The sequence below is a fragment of the Callorhinchus milii genome, unplaced genomic scaffold (genome assembly GCF_018977255.1).
Source record: "Callorhinchus milii isolate IMCB2004 unplaced genomic scaffold, IMCB_Cmil_1.0 Scaffold12, whole genome shotgun sequence".
NCBI lineage: Eukaryota > Metazoa > Chordata > Chondrichthyes > Chimaeriformes > Callorhinchidae > Callorhinchus > Callorhinchus milii.
Window position 1 is genome coordinate 19,621,593 of NW_024704753.1, and position 19,059 is coordinate 19,640,651.

The 19,059-nt window shown below is 43.0% G+C and overlaps 1 protein-coding gene across 2 annotated transcripts in view; it reads right to left on the bottom strand.

Moving 5' to 3' along the window:
* Window positions 1-19,059, bottom strand: part of LOC103176771 (ERC protein 2) — a 299,917-nt gene that overhangs the window by 107,300 nt on the left and 173,558 nt on the right. For both annotated transcript variants that reach the window (XM_007890526.2, XM_042339596.1), the window contains one exon: window positions 17,570-17,730. In XM_007890526.2, coding sequence (XP_007888717.1) covers window positions 17,570-17,730 — 161 coding nt within the window. The remainder of the gene's footprint in view (window positions 1-17,569; window positions 17,731-19,059) is intronic.

Here is a 19,059-nt window from a genome sequence, read left to right on the forward strand (position 1 = left end):
ACAGGATACACTGTAAACTGCAGTGACTGTGTATATTGTGGGCAAAACGCGGCAGGAAACTGTGCACAGCAGCGTCCCACGCCTAGATATCTCCTGTGCAGCGCTCCTCCATATAATTCCTGCTCGTCTGTACAAACCTCACTTACTACGAGGGTTAGAGTTGGAATAATTTCCTCGGGGGGGGAGGTGGTGATGTGGGGGGGGGGATCAGCTATCACTTGCTGCCCCAGAGTGAAATGCATTTCAGTCAACTCCTTTACTAAGCTCTATCGAGTAGACAAGTACCAAGCAGAAACTATAATATCAACTACCATGAGGAAATGTGTACATGGGTGGCCCTGATACCCTCTGACAGCTGGGAAATCAGCGTGGCCTAACGGGAATGTCTCTCTGGGAACGCTATTGATTTAATGCCGGATCACGTTTTGGAATGGGCTGAGGATCCATAGCTTACGCGACTGGAGGCAGAAGGGGAAGTTGGGGAATAGAGGGAGGTACCAGGATATATAAAGCGCTATATTCTTGAAGTAAAAAAGCATATTACTGTCTTAGCCTTTCTTTGCCTTCAAAACCACTGCAATCTGAGAAACAATTACTGTTCATGAAATACAATATGAAGAAGTGTTGTGAACTCCATCTGTGGATATGAAGCAATTGTCAATGGCTTGGTGCTGATTGATAATCACAACAAGTGATCTCTCAGTATTGTCACTACACACAGTCACTACACTTTACGGTGTATTCTGTGAAGCGCTTTGAGACGTCTTGAAGACGTGATCAGGCGCTGTATCAAATGCCAGGATTATTATTATGATAATTATACCATTTAACACGGGCAATCCCCAAACGTTACTAAGTCCCCTGTCGCTCGGACAGTTTTTAAATTCCCTGTGGTTTAAAGCTTTCAAAGCTTATAAGATGATCATTTTCCCTTGAACTTCATTTACCAGTATAATGGGAGCCTGTAACCAATTTGTTTATGACATTTACCCAATAACATCCACCAATTAAAATGGGGGCTGGTTTTTCCAGGGGATTTTACACCATAGAGAGAGACATAGGAAACCAATTTAGCTTGTCAAGGTGGCAACCATTAGCCTGGAAAGGTTATGCAAATAGTGCAGATGGATGATATACTGCAGACCTCTCTCGCTGTGTCAAACATAAATAAACCGCAAAAGGAACTGACAGCTAACATGTTTGTTGTGCATTGGAGCCAGGTGAAGAAACACCTTTGTGCGACTCCCAGAGGTACAGGCAGACGAGAGTGCACTTCGGGGTCTCTGATGGGGAGTATGGAACATCTTCTCCTGCAGCAGAAGCTGAGCTGTCCATCGTGGAACTGACGCATCTATTCTCAGTGCAAAGCAATTCCACTCGCCGCGTATCTCGTGAGCTGCTATTTAGGTGACGTCACAGGACTTCAGAGACTCAAATTAGGCTTCTCGACGGTTAAATGTTTAGGATTCTATAAGATCCACGCTTTCTGTGAAGTTCAATGGCATCTTGTTCAATTTATCTGCAACGGAATCCAATTAAGTACTCAAGATAAAATATGGCCCCAGTTTCGTAGACATTCTGTGTAAAATCTCAAGCGACTTAGGCCAGGATGTTAGTGATTAGTTTCACAACTAATTCTCAAGAATGTGATGATCAGAACAGCAGAGAATGATAAGCGCAGGACTTAAAATGGGAGGAATGATGACAAATTCCCCCCCACCCCACACACCCTCTGTGGAGCAAATACAGTCAAATAAAAGCACTATTAGGATAGGAAACATTAGTTTGTTGTGTTTTGGTGGAGGGTTAGTTGTTTCGCCCGCTGCATTCACCACTCCCTGACTGGATAAATAGATGGCAAAATCCTTATTCTTTAAATAATTAGCGCCTTTGCAACGTTACCCTACATGAGGGACGCTATATAAATGCAAGTTGTTGAAATAATAATAATCCTGGCATTTGACACAGCGCCTTATCATGTCTTCGAGACGTTTCAAAGCGCTTCACAGGATAGACTGTGAAGTGAATTGACTGTGTATTTTGTGGGTGAAACGCGGCAGCCAATTGCGCACAGCAGCGTCCCCACAAACAGCCGTGGATTGAGGGACGCTACTTTTTTTCACGTAAACTAAACCATCAGGTGCTCGAACATCGTTTACTCAATTTTATGGTGGTCGTGCTGCATTTATACTGGTTTGAGATCAGCAATAGCTCTGTAGTCCCCCAAGGCTTACATCTTGAGGGCACCACTGCAGCAATATACTTTTACTGCAGTTTCTGTTTGCTTTGCAATAAAAGTCCAGGTCTGCTCAGCAGTCACAGTTAGGTTTCAGCATTTCTGGAGACACCAACACACATGCACCATGTAAAGGAAACACATGCTCTCTTCCCATTTTGAATCAGTGTTTCACGAGGGAGAGAATATAAATACAAAGTCACTGTTTACTGGAGTCTGGTCGCCAAAAAGACTTTGATGTCATCGGAACGGTGATCTGCATGAGTGCAGTCCACCACAGGCTAGATATATTTATATAAAACCGACTCCAGCAGTACCAAGTGAGAATAAATAAATTGCAGCTGATCTTTTGAGGGTATAACGAGGAGTGTAAACCACAACAACTTGCACTCACATAGCACCCCTCGTGCAGGGTAGCGTCTCAGAGCACGAGTTTGACGTCACACACTAAAGCAACCTCGCTAGCTACGCAGTAAATATAACAACCAACAGCTGTGGCCGTCTGACTTCCTACACACTTATTTCCCAGCTTGAAGATTACAAGGTATACCTGATGTAGGCCAGTCCCGCTGCTCCCAGTCAGCCATCAGACCACTGTAAGCCTTTGCCTTTAATTGGATCTCGTGCATAGTTTCAGTGAGTAAAAGTTTCCTGAATAAGTCTTAATGACAGCCAAGCCAGGCCTGGTGGGTGTAGAGGGAAGACCACAAACTCTACACGTGGCCTCAGAAATGCACAAAAAGGGATAGATGTCTGTACACCATCAATAGATTCTCTTCAGCAATTTACAGGGCACTCATTTTGCCCAGATTCCTGATTACTTGCTGAAGTTTTAATGGGTTAAAACTTTTTCTTAAAAGTCAAGGTAGATTAGAACAGCAGCCGAGCCAGAGCCACAATGCCTGCCATGTGTCTATTCATGTGTAGTCCTGTCGCTCAGCGGTCAGAGCACTCGCCTCGCAAGCGAGGAGACCCGGGTTCGATTCCCGGGCAGGACAGGGCGAAACATTGGGCAAGTTTCCTTACTGCACACACACACATGCCTCTGTTTACCAGCAGTCAGTAGGATAAGAATCCCTTCAAAAATACATAAAAATAGTAATTTGGTTACTGAATCCACGACTGTTTGTGGGACACTGCTGTGCGCAATTGGCTGCCGCGTTTCACCCACAAAGTGGTGATAAAGCGCGATATCAAACGCAAGAGATTATTATTACGCCCGGTGTGTGGACAATGCACCTCCCCAAATCCGCTTCTCCTTGTCTGCATTGGGGCTGAATTCCACAGGGCAGTGACTGTTCTACTTCAAGTTGTGCTCCTCTGTCAGGGGAGAGATAGCCGGGCTAGAATATAATGTCTGGGGGAAAAAAAACATCATTTTTTTTCTTTCAAACAACAACAACAACTTGCACTTGTATGGCGCCCTCCACTCGGGGCAGCGTCTCAGAGCGCTTAACAGTGGCGGAGCCTGACTCGGAGCCGGTGAGGTGGCAGTAAGCACGGTCGAACAGGAAGGCTTTCAGGCGGGACTTGAAAAAGGGGAGCAAAGGGGGCAAGGCGGAGGGATTGAGGGAGAGTGTTCCAGAGTTTTGAGGAGTAGTGGCTGATACAGTTAAACAACTATCTAACTGTTACAACTTAATTCCTTCACCGTGCTTCTGACTTGCCTGGGAGAAAACAAAAATGGCCTAGACTTATTTTCCACACAGCTTTATCTCCAAGACACATTAAATAAGCAAATATAGTTTGACTCTGAATTTTCCCACAGGGTTTTGCTGCAAAACAAATTGAAAAGGCGGACGAGCGAAAACCAAACTGGTGCATTTTTTCTTAAAACTCGTGTTTCGGGACCAAAATAGGAATTTAAAGGCTACCCGGGAGGTTGGGCAGGATTTCAGAATGGTTTTCTTGGATGAGAATGACTCAAACAAAGGTGAGGTCTGCTCCAAGTGACATTTTATGACTCTGCAGCTTGGACCATTCGGCCCAGCTAGTCTGTTCTGGTGTTTACGAGCCTTCCCCCCAACCCCTCCTAATCCCAACCACTCTCTTCCCCCTCGTGTATGTATCAAGTTATTCGTAAAATTTTTTGATGCTTTCTCCTTCGACCGCAGGTTTCAGCAGTGAGTTCCACATTCCCACCACCCCCTGTACACACTCTTTAATCGACATTTACAGTGTACCCTTGTGAAGCGCTTTGAGACGTCTCGAAGACATGATAAGGTGCTGTATCAAGTGCAAGGATTAATATTATTATCACTACTACATCTATGGCTTTTTAAAATGTAAGGTTTTAAAAAGTGAACTTGCAGATGATGCCGGATGTGAGAAGGAAATCACACACACTCGTCATTTCTATTTATTGTATCTATTTCACCCTAGAGGGTAAAACGCACAGCAACCACTTCAAAAGCACTAGGCCATACCCATCAACAGACTGTAGGTTCAAATCCAAGTCAGAGTTTGCTGATGTCATTCCAGTGGCATCATTAGGTTCAGGAGCCCTAGGTTAGGAAGAGAAAGATTAGCCAAGGTTCCCGCGTCTAATCGCACATTTCAGGCGAGAATTGGGTCTGGTTTACCTCCCACGCACACCCAACTCCCTCCAGGTCGAGTACCTTACCAGCACGTCAATGATGAGGCTCATGAATCACGGCCACTTGGAACAAAGTACCTCGGGAGCATTCACCTACACAATACACAGTCACTACGCTTTACAGTGCATCCTGTGAAGCGTTTTGAGATGGTGCCACATGTGAAAGGCACAATATCCGATGTAAGACATTCATAATCTATTCACTGGCATGGCATCATTCCCTTACTGACCAGTCACCGAGGGAAGACTCTTAATGTTCAACATATTATTAATCTTCAGTAGGCGTGAGAGCAAATAGCTGGAAATCTCCATGTGTAATGTCCCACCCTGAAGGTTTAATGGCATAATAACTACCAAGTTTATCTGATGTGAATCAGAGAATAACAACTGGCATATATCCATTTTAGACATTTGAATTGTTCGGTAAGTTATAAAGCAAATTCCATGCAGGCAAAAGGGCTTTAAATTGTGCCAAGTTATTCTCAACAAACCGCTCTCTCTCTCTCTCTGCCACACATTCGTCAAATGAGGTGACTTCCCATTACAACACCATTACAAACACTTCTACACAATCGCCCAATTTAACTGTTGGCAACAACGAGGAGGTAGAGGGTAAATGTTCTACTCGGATTGTGTAAACATCAAGGAAACAAATAGATGCTTCCAGCAATTGTGTTGCTAAGTTGTCAGTAGAAGTCCAAACAGATACTTTATGCCAGTGCAGGCCAGTGGTGCAATCAGCACTTACACTGCAATATACCTTAATTATCACAAAACCTGGGACGAATAAAATAGCGATTCAATACTCCGATAATTAACTCCGATAGATCAAGTCCTCTGCGGTAAAACGCTTATCGCTGGGGCTAATAATAACAACATGCATTGGTATAACATCTCCCACTAAAACATGTACCCATGTCCCCAGTGCAAGTCTGTCCTTCAAGTGTTGCCAATGAGCCAGGCTGACTGATCTGTCCTCAGTTACCATCAGCCGTGCCACGGACCCAACTGGCTCAGGAACAAGACCATTGAGACCTCCTCAGAGGGTTGCCCATTGGTAAAGTAAGCCATCTCGGAGCCAGGTCAGTTGCAGCTAAATGGTTAGTCTAACAGGTGTAAACTCTTCCTAATGCAGCTCCAAATCATTTAATTTCTCTTTTACCTGATCATTAGTCTTTGACAATAAAGGTAATTTGGTATTTTTGACTCAAATTACCTACAATCACCTTCTTCTCCACCAGAAACCCCAGTGGGGCTTTATGATCCAGGCCACAAATATTTAGGTCCACACCTCTGTACCTGGAACCCTGCCTGAGATATGGGAGGCTTATTAATGTAACGAGGCGAGGGGAGTTTATTTAAAGCTATTCTGAATGTGGAGCTGAGTCAAAGGTATATCATGAAAGAGGAAAAGACTGTCAAAAATCCTACCGTAAACACAGTGAAATGGTTCCTTCATAACCTAATTCTAGACTCATAGAGACAAGCAATTAAAATGTAAGTGGAATCATATGGTGTAAGAGTAAGAAATCCCATATTACATGTCCATCCTTCTCGTTTGGGGTCAGACTGTTGGTTTTCTCTTTGTAAATTCTCTTTGTAAAATACTCCTGTTACTAGAAACTGAACCACATCATTAATAACGGTACGTTAGACTTCACAAATCAAGAATTGATTTAACTCAAATGAGTGACCTATTTAAAAACACAGCACTGCAGACTATATCTATATATTATATAAGAAATAATGTATATTGAATCCACCAACAAAATATATTCCAAGTGTGATATGACTACTCAATAGATTGATTTTTTTTCCAAGCAAAGTTGCGATCTCGGAATTTTCATACATTCAATCACCGCCTCAACAATATACAGCGACTGCATTTTATTTACAGTAAATTCTGTGAAGCGCTTTGAGACATTCTCCTGGTGTGAAAAGTACTATATAAAACGCAAAGACTATTTTTATACTTTAAACACGGCACAAAATCATAACCAGCTTTTGTTTCTCATTCACAGGATCGGCCTCATGTCATCTCTCACATTTTCCGTCATTATTTCATTCCGTTTAAAAAAAAATTCTCAGCAAAAAAAAACATTTGGATTAAAAACGTCTCTCCCTAACTCAGGCCAGACACATTGTGAAAATGTGGAAAGCATTCACTTTTTTTTTTATTTCCATGATTTGATGATTTCGCCCACACGGTCGATTCACTTTACACCATGTTCTGTGAAGCACTTTGAGACGCCTCAAAGACGTGAGAAGGCTCTATATCTATATGAGGATTATTATTATTAGATCAATATTATTAGGACACCCAATTTTTTTACCCACAGGTTGGATTTCTTTTTCCTTGCAAACGCTGGGAGTCGTTTCTCTAGATTAAATGCATTAGACGGTTGGATGTCAGTTTGAGAAATATGGCACAGTGTATAGGTGGCTGTGCTTTTACCATGAGTTTCCAATCTAGCCCTGCTTTCCTGCTGTTGAAAGTGAAGCCTATTACATATAGCTCCAGCACTCACTGCTGCATGAAGCCCCATAGACTTATATGTAACTCATTTCCCCTTTTTAAAAGACCACACAGATTGCTGTAAAAGGTTACCTGCGTACACGGAAATCCCCTCAAAAGAAGCACAGAGGCTTACAGCTAATAAGGAATGCATTAGCGTTCTTTTCGGATATAAATCAGCTAAAATCATTCTCTTTTTTTTTAAAAAAAGGCCCCCCCCAACACCCATTATTAATTGCTGTAGCCACAGATATTTAAAATAAAGTAACCCGCAAGCCAAGAGAACATTTTTTGCCAGTTCATAATCAAAAAGTCCAATTGGTTCGGAACAGTTACAAATCTACGAAAACCACATTATTCACAGAAACTGAACCCACGGGAGCCAACAACAACAACGCATTACATTTACACGGCGTCTTTCACGTCAGGAGGATGTCCCAAGGCACTAGAAAGTCAGGGATTTGCACACGAGCTGTGGGTTGGGATCAGGAGGGGTGGAGGGCAGGGAGGGTGACTGAAGGCGCGGTCGAAGAGGAGGGTCTTTGAGACGTGCCTTGAAGGAGGCGAGGGAGGGAGCGAGGCGAGGGGACTGTAGCTCCAACCTTCTACTCCAGAGTTCAGAGCTTTGTTTCTGAAACTCGGTGGAATTGGGAGCAATCTATTTGTGGTGACGTAACGGAAGCATGTGGTGGTTTGCCCCGGGCCAGAAGCAATCGCCTCTTTTGATTATTAATGCCAACCTCTTCCAAAAGGTCCCCGAATTCCTGTCGCTTAAAGCCAACGTGTCAATCAGTCACGAGGACAATCGCATGCAAAGTACCCAAACTATTGTCTGTACTCAGCTTACACAGCAACACCATTCTGCACTCTTCAATCGCCAGGGCACTCTGAAGGAAGAGGCAAAATTATGCAACTAGCGAGCAAGAATTATTCTCCAACCAATCTGACCAACTCCAATCAGGACACTCGAGGACGGGTGCCGTGGAGAGCAGATGGAATGGTCTCAATGTGTTTACCAGGGCCAGGCCAGGCCCTTTATGTGATAAGTCAATCCAGAGCCAGTTAACTCTGAGGACATGTACCGCTGTCGTGAGCAGTGCACAGCGACACTCAGCAGCAGTGCGTACCAAACAGATTCTGTGCAGGGGACAGGGTTTAGTACAGCAGTCTTATTTTTTCCCCAATTCTAAACGAGAGTACTTTGACTACACTCTCTCTCGCGCTCTAAGCTTTAATCTTAATGGGGAAAATCTTTCACTGCTAGTCAGCAGTGCAGTATTTTCTTTCCAACCAATGCCCCCGGCCTGTTCCTGGTGACAGGTTTACTTTCACAGGATGCAAACAATTCAGTGGATTTCCCAACACTTCATTCTGTCAGCGTAGCAGGAAAGAACCCTTCTCCTTTCCGCACCTCGGGTTCACATGGACCAAAGAAGCAACGTAGTTCACAGATTCGTCAGCAAGTCAGAATTCTACGATCTTGAGTTAATAATTAGATGGAGGTGCGACGGCTGATGTTTACGCGAGACAATGTAAATAATCCACGTGGTTAACTATCCTTCGTTTGTTCGCTTGCTGGCTCTCTCTTCAGACCTGAGGTTTTATTTCGCTACGCCGTTCTGAACATAACAAAACATGTTTCGATTGCATTGTCGCGAGCCAAAAGGGCAGAAAGATTAACTACATAACTAGTTACACCCTCAGCTTCAGCAAGATCCGTTTCAGATCAGTGCGGAGCTGCAGATCGTCTGTGACTACCCGGCAATGGGAGGTGCTATATTAATGCAACTTGTTGTTGTAGCTAAAGGAACCCTTCCTCTGCTCAAGTCTCTTTCAATGAAAAATATAATAAATATGGAATTTGATATAGCGCCTTATCACATCGTCAAAATGTCTCAAACCTCTTCACTGGTTTTACTGTAAAGTGTAGTGACTATTTTTACAGGCAATGAAATCATGTAAAAGATGTTGCAATTGACCCAAAAGAACTGCATTTTAAAACGCTCTTCCTACAAGTGGGCGGTAGCACTTTGGGACATCTTCCCAATATGAGAGGTGTTCTACAAATGTAATTTGTTGCTGTTGTCACCCCAGATTTATACATGCAGGGACTAGCCACCATTCACTTCCTTATCTCTTTGCTCTCCCACTATAGGCCTTCTGATTACCAGCATGGCTTTGGTCAAGTCCAAGGTTATTAATTGGGCTCTTTCAATGTTATCAATTACAGTATCTTCCCTTCACGTTTAGAAACAGCTTTATTAAAAAAAAACTCTTGCCAATTCCATTCCAAAGAAGAAGTCTTGCCAATTCCGACATGTTTACTTGTGAAGCGCTGCCTCTCAAAGTGTTTTTCACAAGCGCTGGCTGTCTTCCAGTATCTTTCCCAACTATTTTCCAACTTGTGGATTTGGAACTGGAACTCCAAGACTCGCACAGGTCTAGGCTGAGACCACAGCAAATGCTCCACTTTTATCCAGCTCACAAAAACCGCTGGGGCTTATTCATTCACCACCACCCCTCCCCTCCGCCTCCACCGCAACCTTCTTAAAAATCTTCATGAAAATTGACAAAAAACAAAGAGGCTTCCATTCATTATATAGGAATGGCTCATTGCTGACAAACCCATCAACCTTACCAGGGAGTATTCTTATGAAGGGAGGGAGAGAGTCACGATCACACCTTGCATTCCTTCTGCAGTTGCAACAACACAGATTGCACACCGAGGTCAGCCAAATTGCTGTTCAGATATTCACCTCCCTAAACTTGGTTTAAAGCGATCTTGAAATTATTTTGCAAAATCACATGGCTAGACAGAGGCCGGTACCACTTAGCTATTTGTTCCCTGGAACTCTCCAGTGAGTCTTTTGGTCCCAAGATGAAAACATTATTCTTGCAGGATTCAACCCTCACTTCTTCACATGAGGTTAAAAACTGCAGCCCTCACCCAACACCCAAATGTTGAGTGAATGCAGAGTGAGCGTTTGACACAGGAGGAGAGGACCCGTGACTGTACCACTGTTGGGTGTGCTTTATTAAGTCGTTCACATCTCACAGTCAACTTGTTTGTCCACGGCGAAGGGGTCAGACCTAATGGGTATTTGACAAGAGAGGACTAGCCGGGTGAATATTTCAGGATTTAAATATTGAATCTGTATTTATGAGGCGAAAACATCAGCTTTGGCAGGTAATGGATTCCTGGTAAATCCATTGCTGTGAATTTACAAGAGAGAAAAAAANTCCCACAATATCTTTCTTTATTATATTGGGAAACGTTACAACTCGCAGGCTAAAGGAAGGACATTATCAGCAATCTGCCCTGATTTGTATGTTTGGGTTTATGTTGATTGTAAAATGAAGTTTGGAGTCATACGTTGGCAGAGGACAGTGGTATTTTGCAGTTACTCTGTCGGAAAAGGATCTTGGTAAGTAGTTTAGATTAATTAGTTTTGTGCAGGGAAAGAATATACACAGATAAAGCCCTGGCACTCACGCAGCTTGTTCAGGAGTTGGAGGTATTAGTTGTCCGTCCACTTTTTCAAAATCAAATCTTACACAACAAGTTCACTTAAATAATACCCAGATAGTTTCCTGGCTTTCTATCATAATCATTATTGCCAATATATTGTTATAATAATAAATAATCATTGTTGCATTTGATAGAGCACTTATCACTTTAGATGAACATCTCAAAAAATTTCACAGGATTTACTGTAAAAGTGCAGTGACTGTGTGACATAGGCAAAATCATCCGCTTTTAATCACACACAGCACAGAAGTTTTACTTTCTGTTCCTAATAGACCAGTTTTCCATTGCAGTTAGAATGTTAGACATCCCGCACACTGATCTCCGCACATCTGTTCAATCAGATCGTCACCTGTTGCGCAGGTGCTAACATGGGTGTGGAGTTTCTGGCATTATGCAGAGCACTATAATAAATAATGAAACAGTCCTTCCATTTGACAGAGCACCTTTCATCTTGGGAGGATGTCTCAAAAGTGCTTCACAGGATTTGCACACAATGTCCTACAAACAGTCATAAAGTGATTGACCAACTGTATCTGGGGGATTGTTGGCCAGGACAATTGTTGGAGGAAACTCTCTTCCCTTTTTCAATAGTCGTGGGATTTGTAACATCCATTGGAATTTGCAGTACCTGATGTCATCGAAGCACTTTGAGACGTCGAGAAGACGTGAAAAACACAACAGCAACAACAACGTGCACTTGTATAGCGCCCTCCGCGCAGGACAGCATCTCAGAGCGCTTAACAGTGGCGGAGCCTGACTCCGAGCCGGAGTGAGGTGTGGGGGGGGGGGGGGGGAGATGGCCGTAAGGTAAGCATGGTCAAACAGGAAAGTCTTCAGGCGGGGAGAGAGGGGGCAAGGCGGAGGGATTGAGGGAGAATGTTTCAGAGCGATAGCAAATGCAAGGATTACTATGGGCACTATTATTATTATCTAAGCAAAGCCACATTAAAACAAAGTGTGTTGTAAGAGAGCTCCACTGCAGTCAACAGGCCCGTTTTTAAAGACAACCCAGTCTTCTAAGAGGCACATTCAAACTGGGCAAGTCTCCTCGCCTCGGTAAAGATTAACCGGCTGAGTTAGCTGATCTCACCAAGCGAGGGATGGACGGCACCAACTCTGACCTCAGTGTTCCTGCCCGGAGCGGCGTGAGGTTTGCAATCCCAAATGGAACGTGAGCGACACTCGCATGTCCCCGGGGGAAGGTAAGGTGGGATGGGGAAAGTCGGTTTGGATTCAGCTTTGATGTTTCCCACAGTCAAGCACCCTACCAACACACGCACACGCATGCACACACACTCACACACAAGTGCACACACACAAGCAAATGCACACACAAGCACTTGCACACCCGTGCACCCATACTAGGAAATTGAAGAGAAGAATAGACATTGGAGTGAGTTGTTGGTGGGCTGTTGATTTGTACCCAGGCTGACTCATTGCCTCTGGGGGGGAGGGAGGAAAGATGGTGTTGGCTGAATCAGTGTAACTGATGTTTCGAGCAGCTTATATCCATCCTTTTTATTTTAGTTTTATTGCTTTGTACTGTGTAAACTCTTGCCTGACCACATTCCTATTACAATTATTCAAAAACGCTGCAGGCCACATTTAAGCTCCATATTCGAGTTCCCATTGAGATTAATTTCAAGCATTCACTTCATCAGGGTTTTTATCCATTTTGATGTGCGGCTGCTATTAACTCACTGCCAGGAGCACAGGTGGTACTTTAAAACATCAATTAAACTGTTAGCCCCCGATATGAAAAGATAATGCAACTAAACACACGAATGGGTGTACTGTACAAAGAGGTGCATTTCGCAGTGTTATGATAATAATCCTTGCATTTCATATAGCATCTCGAGACGCTTCAAAGCGCTTCACAAAACATACTGTAAAGTGTAGTGACTGTGTATTTTGTGGATGCAACACGACAGCCAATTTCGCACAGCAGCGTCCCCACAAACAGTCATGGATTGAAGTGACCAAATTATTATTGTTATTATTATTATTTTGAAGGTATTATTACCCTCAGAAATGCGATCTGCCAATCGACTAACAACTGGGTTCCTACTGACTGCTGGTAAACAGAGGCGTGTGTGTGTGTGCAGTAAGGAAACTTGCCCAATGTTTCGCCCTGACCTGCCCGGGAATCGAACCCAGGTCCTCTCGCTTGCGAGGCGAGTGCTCTAACCACTGAGCTAAAGGACTCCACATTGGCTGAGAATCTGATGGAGGGCTTGCAATTGTCGGTCGTCTTTGTTGCTCAGGCACAGTCTCTGTCGCTCACACATAGTCAGGGACAGGAATTCAGGAACAAGGATATCTTTTGCCTCGCAGGCTCCTCGAACAATGCAGACACGACCTGTCGATTGCTCGTGGTGTAAATTGGAAGGTACTTTTCACCACCTGACACAGAGGCTCCTACTGTTTCCAAAGCTAATTTACATCACTGTATACGGTAATTGGTTTTAATGAAAGATATCGGTTTTCCTTTTGTATATTTTTATTAACAAAGTGATTCTGTTACGGTGTCACCAACCCCTAAACACAATCATAATCCATCTTCCAGATAACAGTGTTGCTGACATTGTATGACTGCAGCATAATGGCAAATTTGGGAATGGCTTCCAATCATAATAAACACTGCAAAAGGCTTCACAGCAGCCACACTCTCCCCTCCGCCCCTCCCTCCTTTCCTTCAAATGGATTCGAGCCTTTACTGCCAAACAGACGACTGCTATCCTTAAATATATTCTTTCTTATTCACAGGAGAGTTTTACTGCTTTCTGCCCATTTGCTGGACCCTTTCACAGAACAATTACCTCACCTTGCTCCGATATATTTCATCTGCAGCGAACAAAAGCCTTTGTTTGTGTTTCCTCTAATCTTTACGACGTTTGCAAGCCTGTGTGAAAGCCATTGGTTTGGGGGTGATGGGGGGGGGGGGGGGGCTGTTGTGTTACAGGTCCTGCTTAGAGGCAAATACAGTCACAGGAGACTTTCCGCCAAGTAGGTGGTTTTCTTAAAGAACGCCTGCTACAATTCAAACTACTTCCTGTGGAAGTCACAGTTGTATCAACATCCTGCTGTTTTGTGTGTCATGAAGTATTTAGCTCTGGCTATGACTCTCTATACTCCCAGCATGAATCCCGCAAACTAACTTCTTCAGGGCAATTCTCTCTTTCTCTCTCCTCTCGCTCTCTGAACACAATGTTCCAGTTCATTCCAGATGGGGCGACTTTTCAAAACCCAAAACACACACACACACACACCGTTTAGTAGCACAACTGAGATATCATCCTCGTTGATAACGTTGACCAAAAGCAACACGTTTTCTTCACCCCGACGTGTGCAAAACAGGTACCAGGGAATTTAGGTTTTTTTTAATAGAATGTTTCGAGTGGCGACTGAGTTGTTTCAGTAACTGGAGATCACACTTTAAACAGCCTTAATAATAATAGTATAATAATAATCCTCGCACAGCAGTGTCCCACAAATAGTCGTAGATTGAGTGAACAAATAAAATTTGTTAAAAAAAACAATTGATCATTGATAACTGTGGGCATTCATTCAGAAGGTATATAGTACGAAATCAATTTGTTTTGAAAAGATTTTAACTGTGAATGGGAATAGTAACACTGGATAAGTAATTGTGAAGAACGCAAGTCAAACATCTTAGGTCATGTTCAGTAGTAATGGGATCTCAGCTGCATTGTCTCCTACACAAACTTACTGCAAGGACATTGTGCGTCCCAACCTGATGATGGCACCCTGATTTTGGATTCTTCCTTAGAGACTCCTTGGTAACCCAAAGAAACTAAGCTTTAAACTGGGAACATAGGAACAGGAGGAGGCCATTCAGCCCCTCGAGCCTGTTCCGCCATTCTATAAGATCATGGCTGATCTGTACCTCAACTCCCTCGCCCCGTGTCCCTTGATCCCCTGACCTAACAAACATCTAACCACCTCAGTCTTGAAAATGTGAATGGATCCACAGTCTTTTGGGGGAGAGACAGAGAGTCCCAGATTCCCTCTCCCAATACACTCTACAAAGGGGCAAAATCTCCCTTCCTGCCTCGGTCTATCTAGTTGCGCTTCCTCTCAGCTGCGTCTACGCTCCCATCTCAGGAACGTTTGGCCGAAGAAGGCGCGATTGTTCTGTACACGAGTGTGAATAATAACTATCTGCATTACTCAACACCGCAAACGCTTCCTTTCTGCTCAACCGTGTTTAGAATTTGGCACCAAATCGGAGAACTTACACAGGAGCTTTACAGCAACAAAGAGCACTTTTGGTGAAAGACGAATCGGGAGCTGGGAGGTCCTGTGATGTTATCTTCTTCCTGCCCTCATCATTAGAGAGAGAGTGGCAGTACTGGGAAACCATGCGGGCTGAGGGGATGAGATGTGTAACTGGACTGTTGGCTGGGAAGACAGTGTGCCTTTAAACGTAGGCTTTGTTTCAATAAAAGACCAAATATAGCATTGATGTTGAAGAAGTGGGTGTCAAGAGATTAGTACATAGTCCTGATATTTCGTCATCTGTAAATCTCTAGAGTCTTCTGGTCATCAGACAGGAAGATGATAATGGCAGCGTAATTGCAATACAGTTGGGTATCTGGCATTCAAGGAAGTTCCTTGCTGACCTTAAGGGTCTCCAACAACAGCAACAGATCTATGAGGACTACCTTTGCCACCGGTTGGTCACCGCTGTTCTAAATGCACAAGTCCAATGTTGCTCATGTGACTCGCTTGACACAAACGACTTAACACAGGTCCTCAATACATGGACCATTAGGGAGAGACAAGCTAAGGTCTCTGTGAGACTGACTCCACCTTCAGGTTGTGTGATGACAGTTCGGTATAAACAGTGCCCTCCCTCCCCACCGTAAGCACGTCTTTCCTTTTCTCACAAATCCAACTGACAACTCGGTCCTGAATCTCACAGCTGGGCTTTAAGAAAGGATCTGCGGTACTTGCCTAAGAACCTCTTCAAGGAAAACTCTTTGGGAAGTTGCTTTTTCTTAAGCTGCTATTATAACTTTCGTCAGCTCAGCGCTGTGAGATGAAAATAGCCCTCTGCACCTTGTCGGCCACAGTCCCAAAGGACTCAGTCATCGTTGAAGTTAGTGTTCAACAGGAATTGTACATTTTGATAAAGACAACAAGTATGATAAACACTCCCCTCCCACCCCCCCCAAGCTTCCAATCAATAATTTCAACCCAAAGAACTAACTTCAGAAACTCTGAAATTAGCGAAATTCACTCCCACACCCACACACCAATCTAAATACGTTATTTGGAACTTGGCATGTATACCGTTCACATTTCCTGTCAGCCTGGCCACACACTAGCAAGTCCACTTTCCCCAGCAGACTGGCTCTTTGAACCATTTTATCTGTTAAGCGGCACCTTTCATCGTTTTTTCCGAACTTTACTCCACTACAGCTCATTGGGATAAACACAGATGCAGCCCAGTGTTCCCTCTAGACTATCGTAGATGTGCAGAAAGGTAACAGATATGGTCTTCATTTTAACTTGAGTTTTTTGGAGACATCTTTGGTGAGAAGAAAGCATATTCCATTAACCTCATGGGGAGGGGGTGCAATCTAAAGCAACTGTGCAACTTTTTGATTTATAGTCTCCTTGGTGAAAACACTCTCAAACGTGCAAGAATAAGACGTTTAAGCTCATATCTATTGCACGGATTTTTATACTTGCTATCACATAGTTTACTCTGATTCCTTTAAGAAATAATAGTATTGGAAGTTTTCCATTTGGAAACACTTCACCCCATGAACCATTTAACAGCTAATAACAGCACAATTTTTCCTGGCTAGAAAAAGACTGTTTACTACTCCATGCCTACATCTGACCATTGGAAGCGAAATAGTAAAAGACAGTATGCTTGCTTGTAAAGGAAGGAAGGCACATACTTTTACCTTTGACCAACAAATGATACTGTAACTAAACAATACTGATTATTATAATTCATTCTGGGACATGGAGATTGATGGTCAACAAGTGGGACTGACAACATGGTCAAGCCTCATTCAGCAACCGATCATACACTCAATCCCATGAGAGAATAAACCAGTTTGACCAGGAACACAGTTGCAATGACCTATTTCTTTCCCTTTTGTTTGAAGGCACCTGTGAAGAACACCACAGCAATGGGAACAATCACCGAAGGTAATAAATACAGCTTTGAACTCATCAAAGAAGTGATCCTGACCCACATCTGACCCCCTACGGAGAAGCCTCCTCATTGCGGGAAGGGCAGTCTGGTGGCTCTGGCTGTTACTTGGCTGAACACCTTGCCTTTAATGTCTTAAGCTGGTTTCATTTCTTTTTTAAAAAAGGCTTTAGTCCACTTCTAGCTCAGATATGGAAACAATTCCTGATAGCATTTCTCTCCTTACTGTTGTATTCTCGACGTTCCTCCCACCAAGATTCAGACACCACGCAGTTCAGCTACATCCCACACATAATACACATATACACCATCAACAAGGATTATTATTATTATTAAACAAATCAAGTTCAAGCACCATTGTGGACAAAAGGTAGAGTAATGCTACTCTAACACTTCTGACTAGTTGCTACTTAACTTTATTCTTCAGAAAACAATGATCATCACAGTTGTTTCACATTTATAGAACTCTAATTCTGATAAACTTCGCAGAGAGCACTTACTTCATCTCCAGCACTTCTTCCAGTTGCTTTCTCCGTTCTATCCGCAGATTGGCAAGGTGTGCTTCTCTCTCAGCCAGAGACTGCTGTGTCGAGGTCAGCCTAACCTTCGTGGAATCCAATTCCTGCCTTGTCTTCTCCAGTGCAGCCATCAGCTCCTCCAACTGTTAAAGAAACTGGTATAAATAAGTCTTCAGAGAACTTTAAAAACTCACAAATTAAAGTCATTCTGGGAATCCCAACAATTCTTTAGCTTCACATTTGAACAGTGTGAGACACTGATGGCTAATGTATCTTGCCTCAAATTGCCAACAAGACACATAACCTTGTAAATTGTGTTTGATTTCAAGATCAAGTCCAGCCTAAAACTTTCCCCTTCTCGTCTTGATTTTAAGTTAGTCAGGTGAACAGATCCATAGAGATGAATATATCAATGTGAATGAATGGTGTGATATCAGCTATACAGTAGGCAGATCACATCCACAGTCTTCACATCACAATTCTCCAAATGGAGCCTTTTTTTTATATAAACTAGTTGACAAAATGTACACGAAACATTCCTGACTTAATTTTAATAAGAAACTGCACCCAGTAAACGAGAGCCGATTCAGAACTGCCTCTGAAAGTCAACCGCTTTTTTAAAAAAATTGTACAAATTATTACAATCCAAACATGACAGGTCCATATTTGGCCATTAACTGACCTAAATACCTTCTCCCTCACCCACTGCCCTATTTAAAGACACACTTTGGATTAGTGCACTTTGGACTTGTCCCTGAAGCCGGTAAGGATGTAATTGCATCAATTGCACTCCAATTTGATCAGGATTGCCTGGAACTCCATCAGGATACCAAATATGGTTATTTCATTCACTGCTGAATATGACCGGTGAAAATGCCTTCAGCGTAAAAAAAACACCACCGAGATTAACAACAGTTTCAGGTTTCTACCCTAACATTTACATCTCATACCACATTATCGTTGTGATAATAATACCTTTAATAAAAAAGTAATAGCGATTTGTTTTCTTTTTCAAAACGTGAAGTATGTTTAGGTGCGTGTAGAACTGTTGTGCAAACAGTGTATTTTGTGGGAAAAGTATTATTTGGCTTAAAAAATGCACACACATCACGTTTATCTCTGACATTCTCCACCTCACATTTTCCATCCAATTTGTTTTTATCAAATCAGTCCTCAAAATAATCACCTTTTTGTGTGAATTCTTGTCAAAGTAGTGAGGCTGAATAGAATAACAGAGTAACAAAATAAGTAAGAGAATAACACAATAAGCAGTGGTTAGTTTGCGCTACGGTTGGGTTTTAAAAGTCTCTGGCTTGAAGAAGGAATGGAAGAGCGAGGGAGTAAAGAGTTCCACACTTTTGAGATCCTGGGGAAGAATGAATTCAGACGAGGAGACCTTGTACTGAGCAAGAGAGTGGTTAGTTAGTAAAGGTTTGCTGAACATTCTGAGGGAATCCCAAATCACAACCATT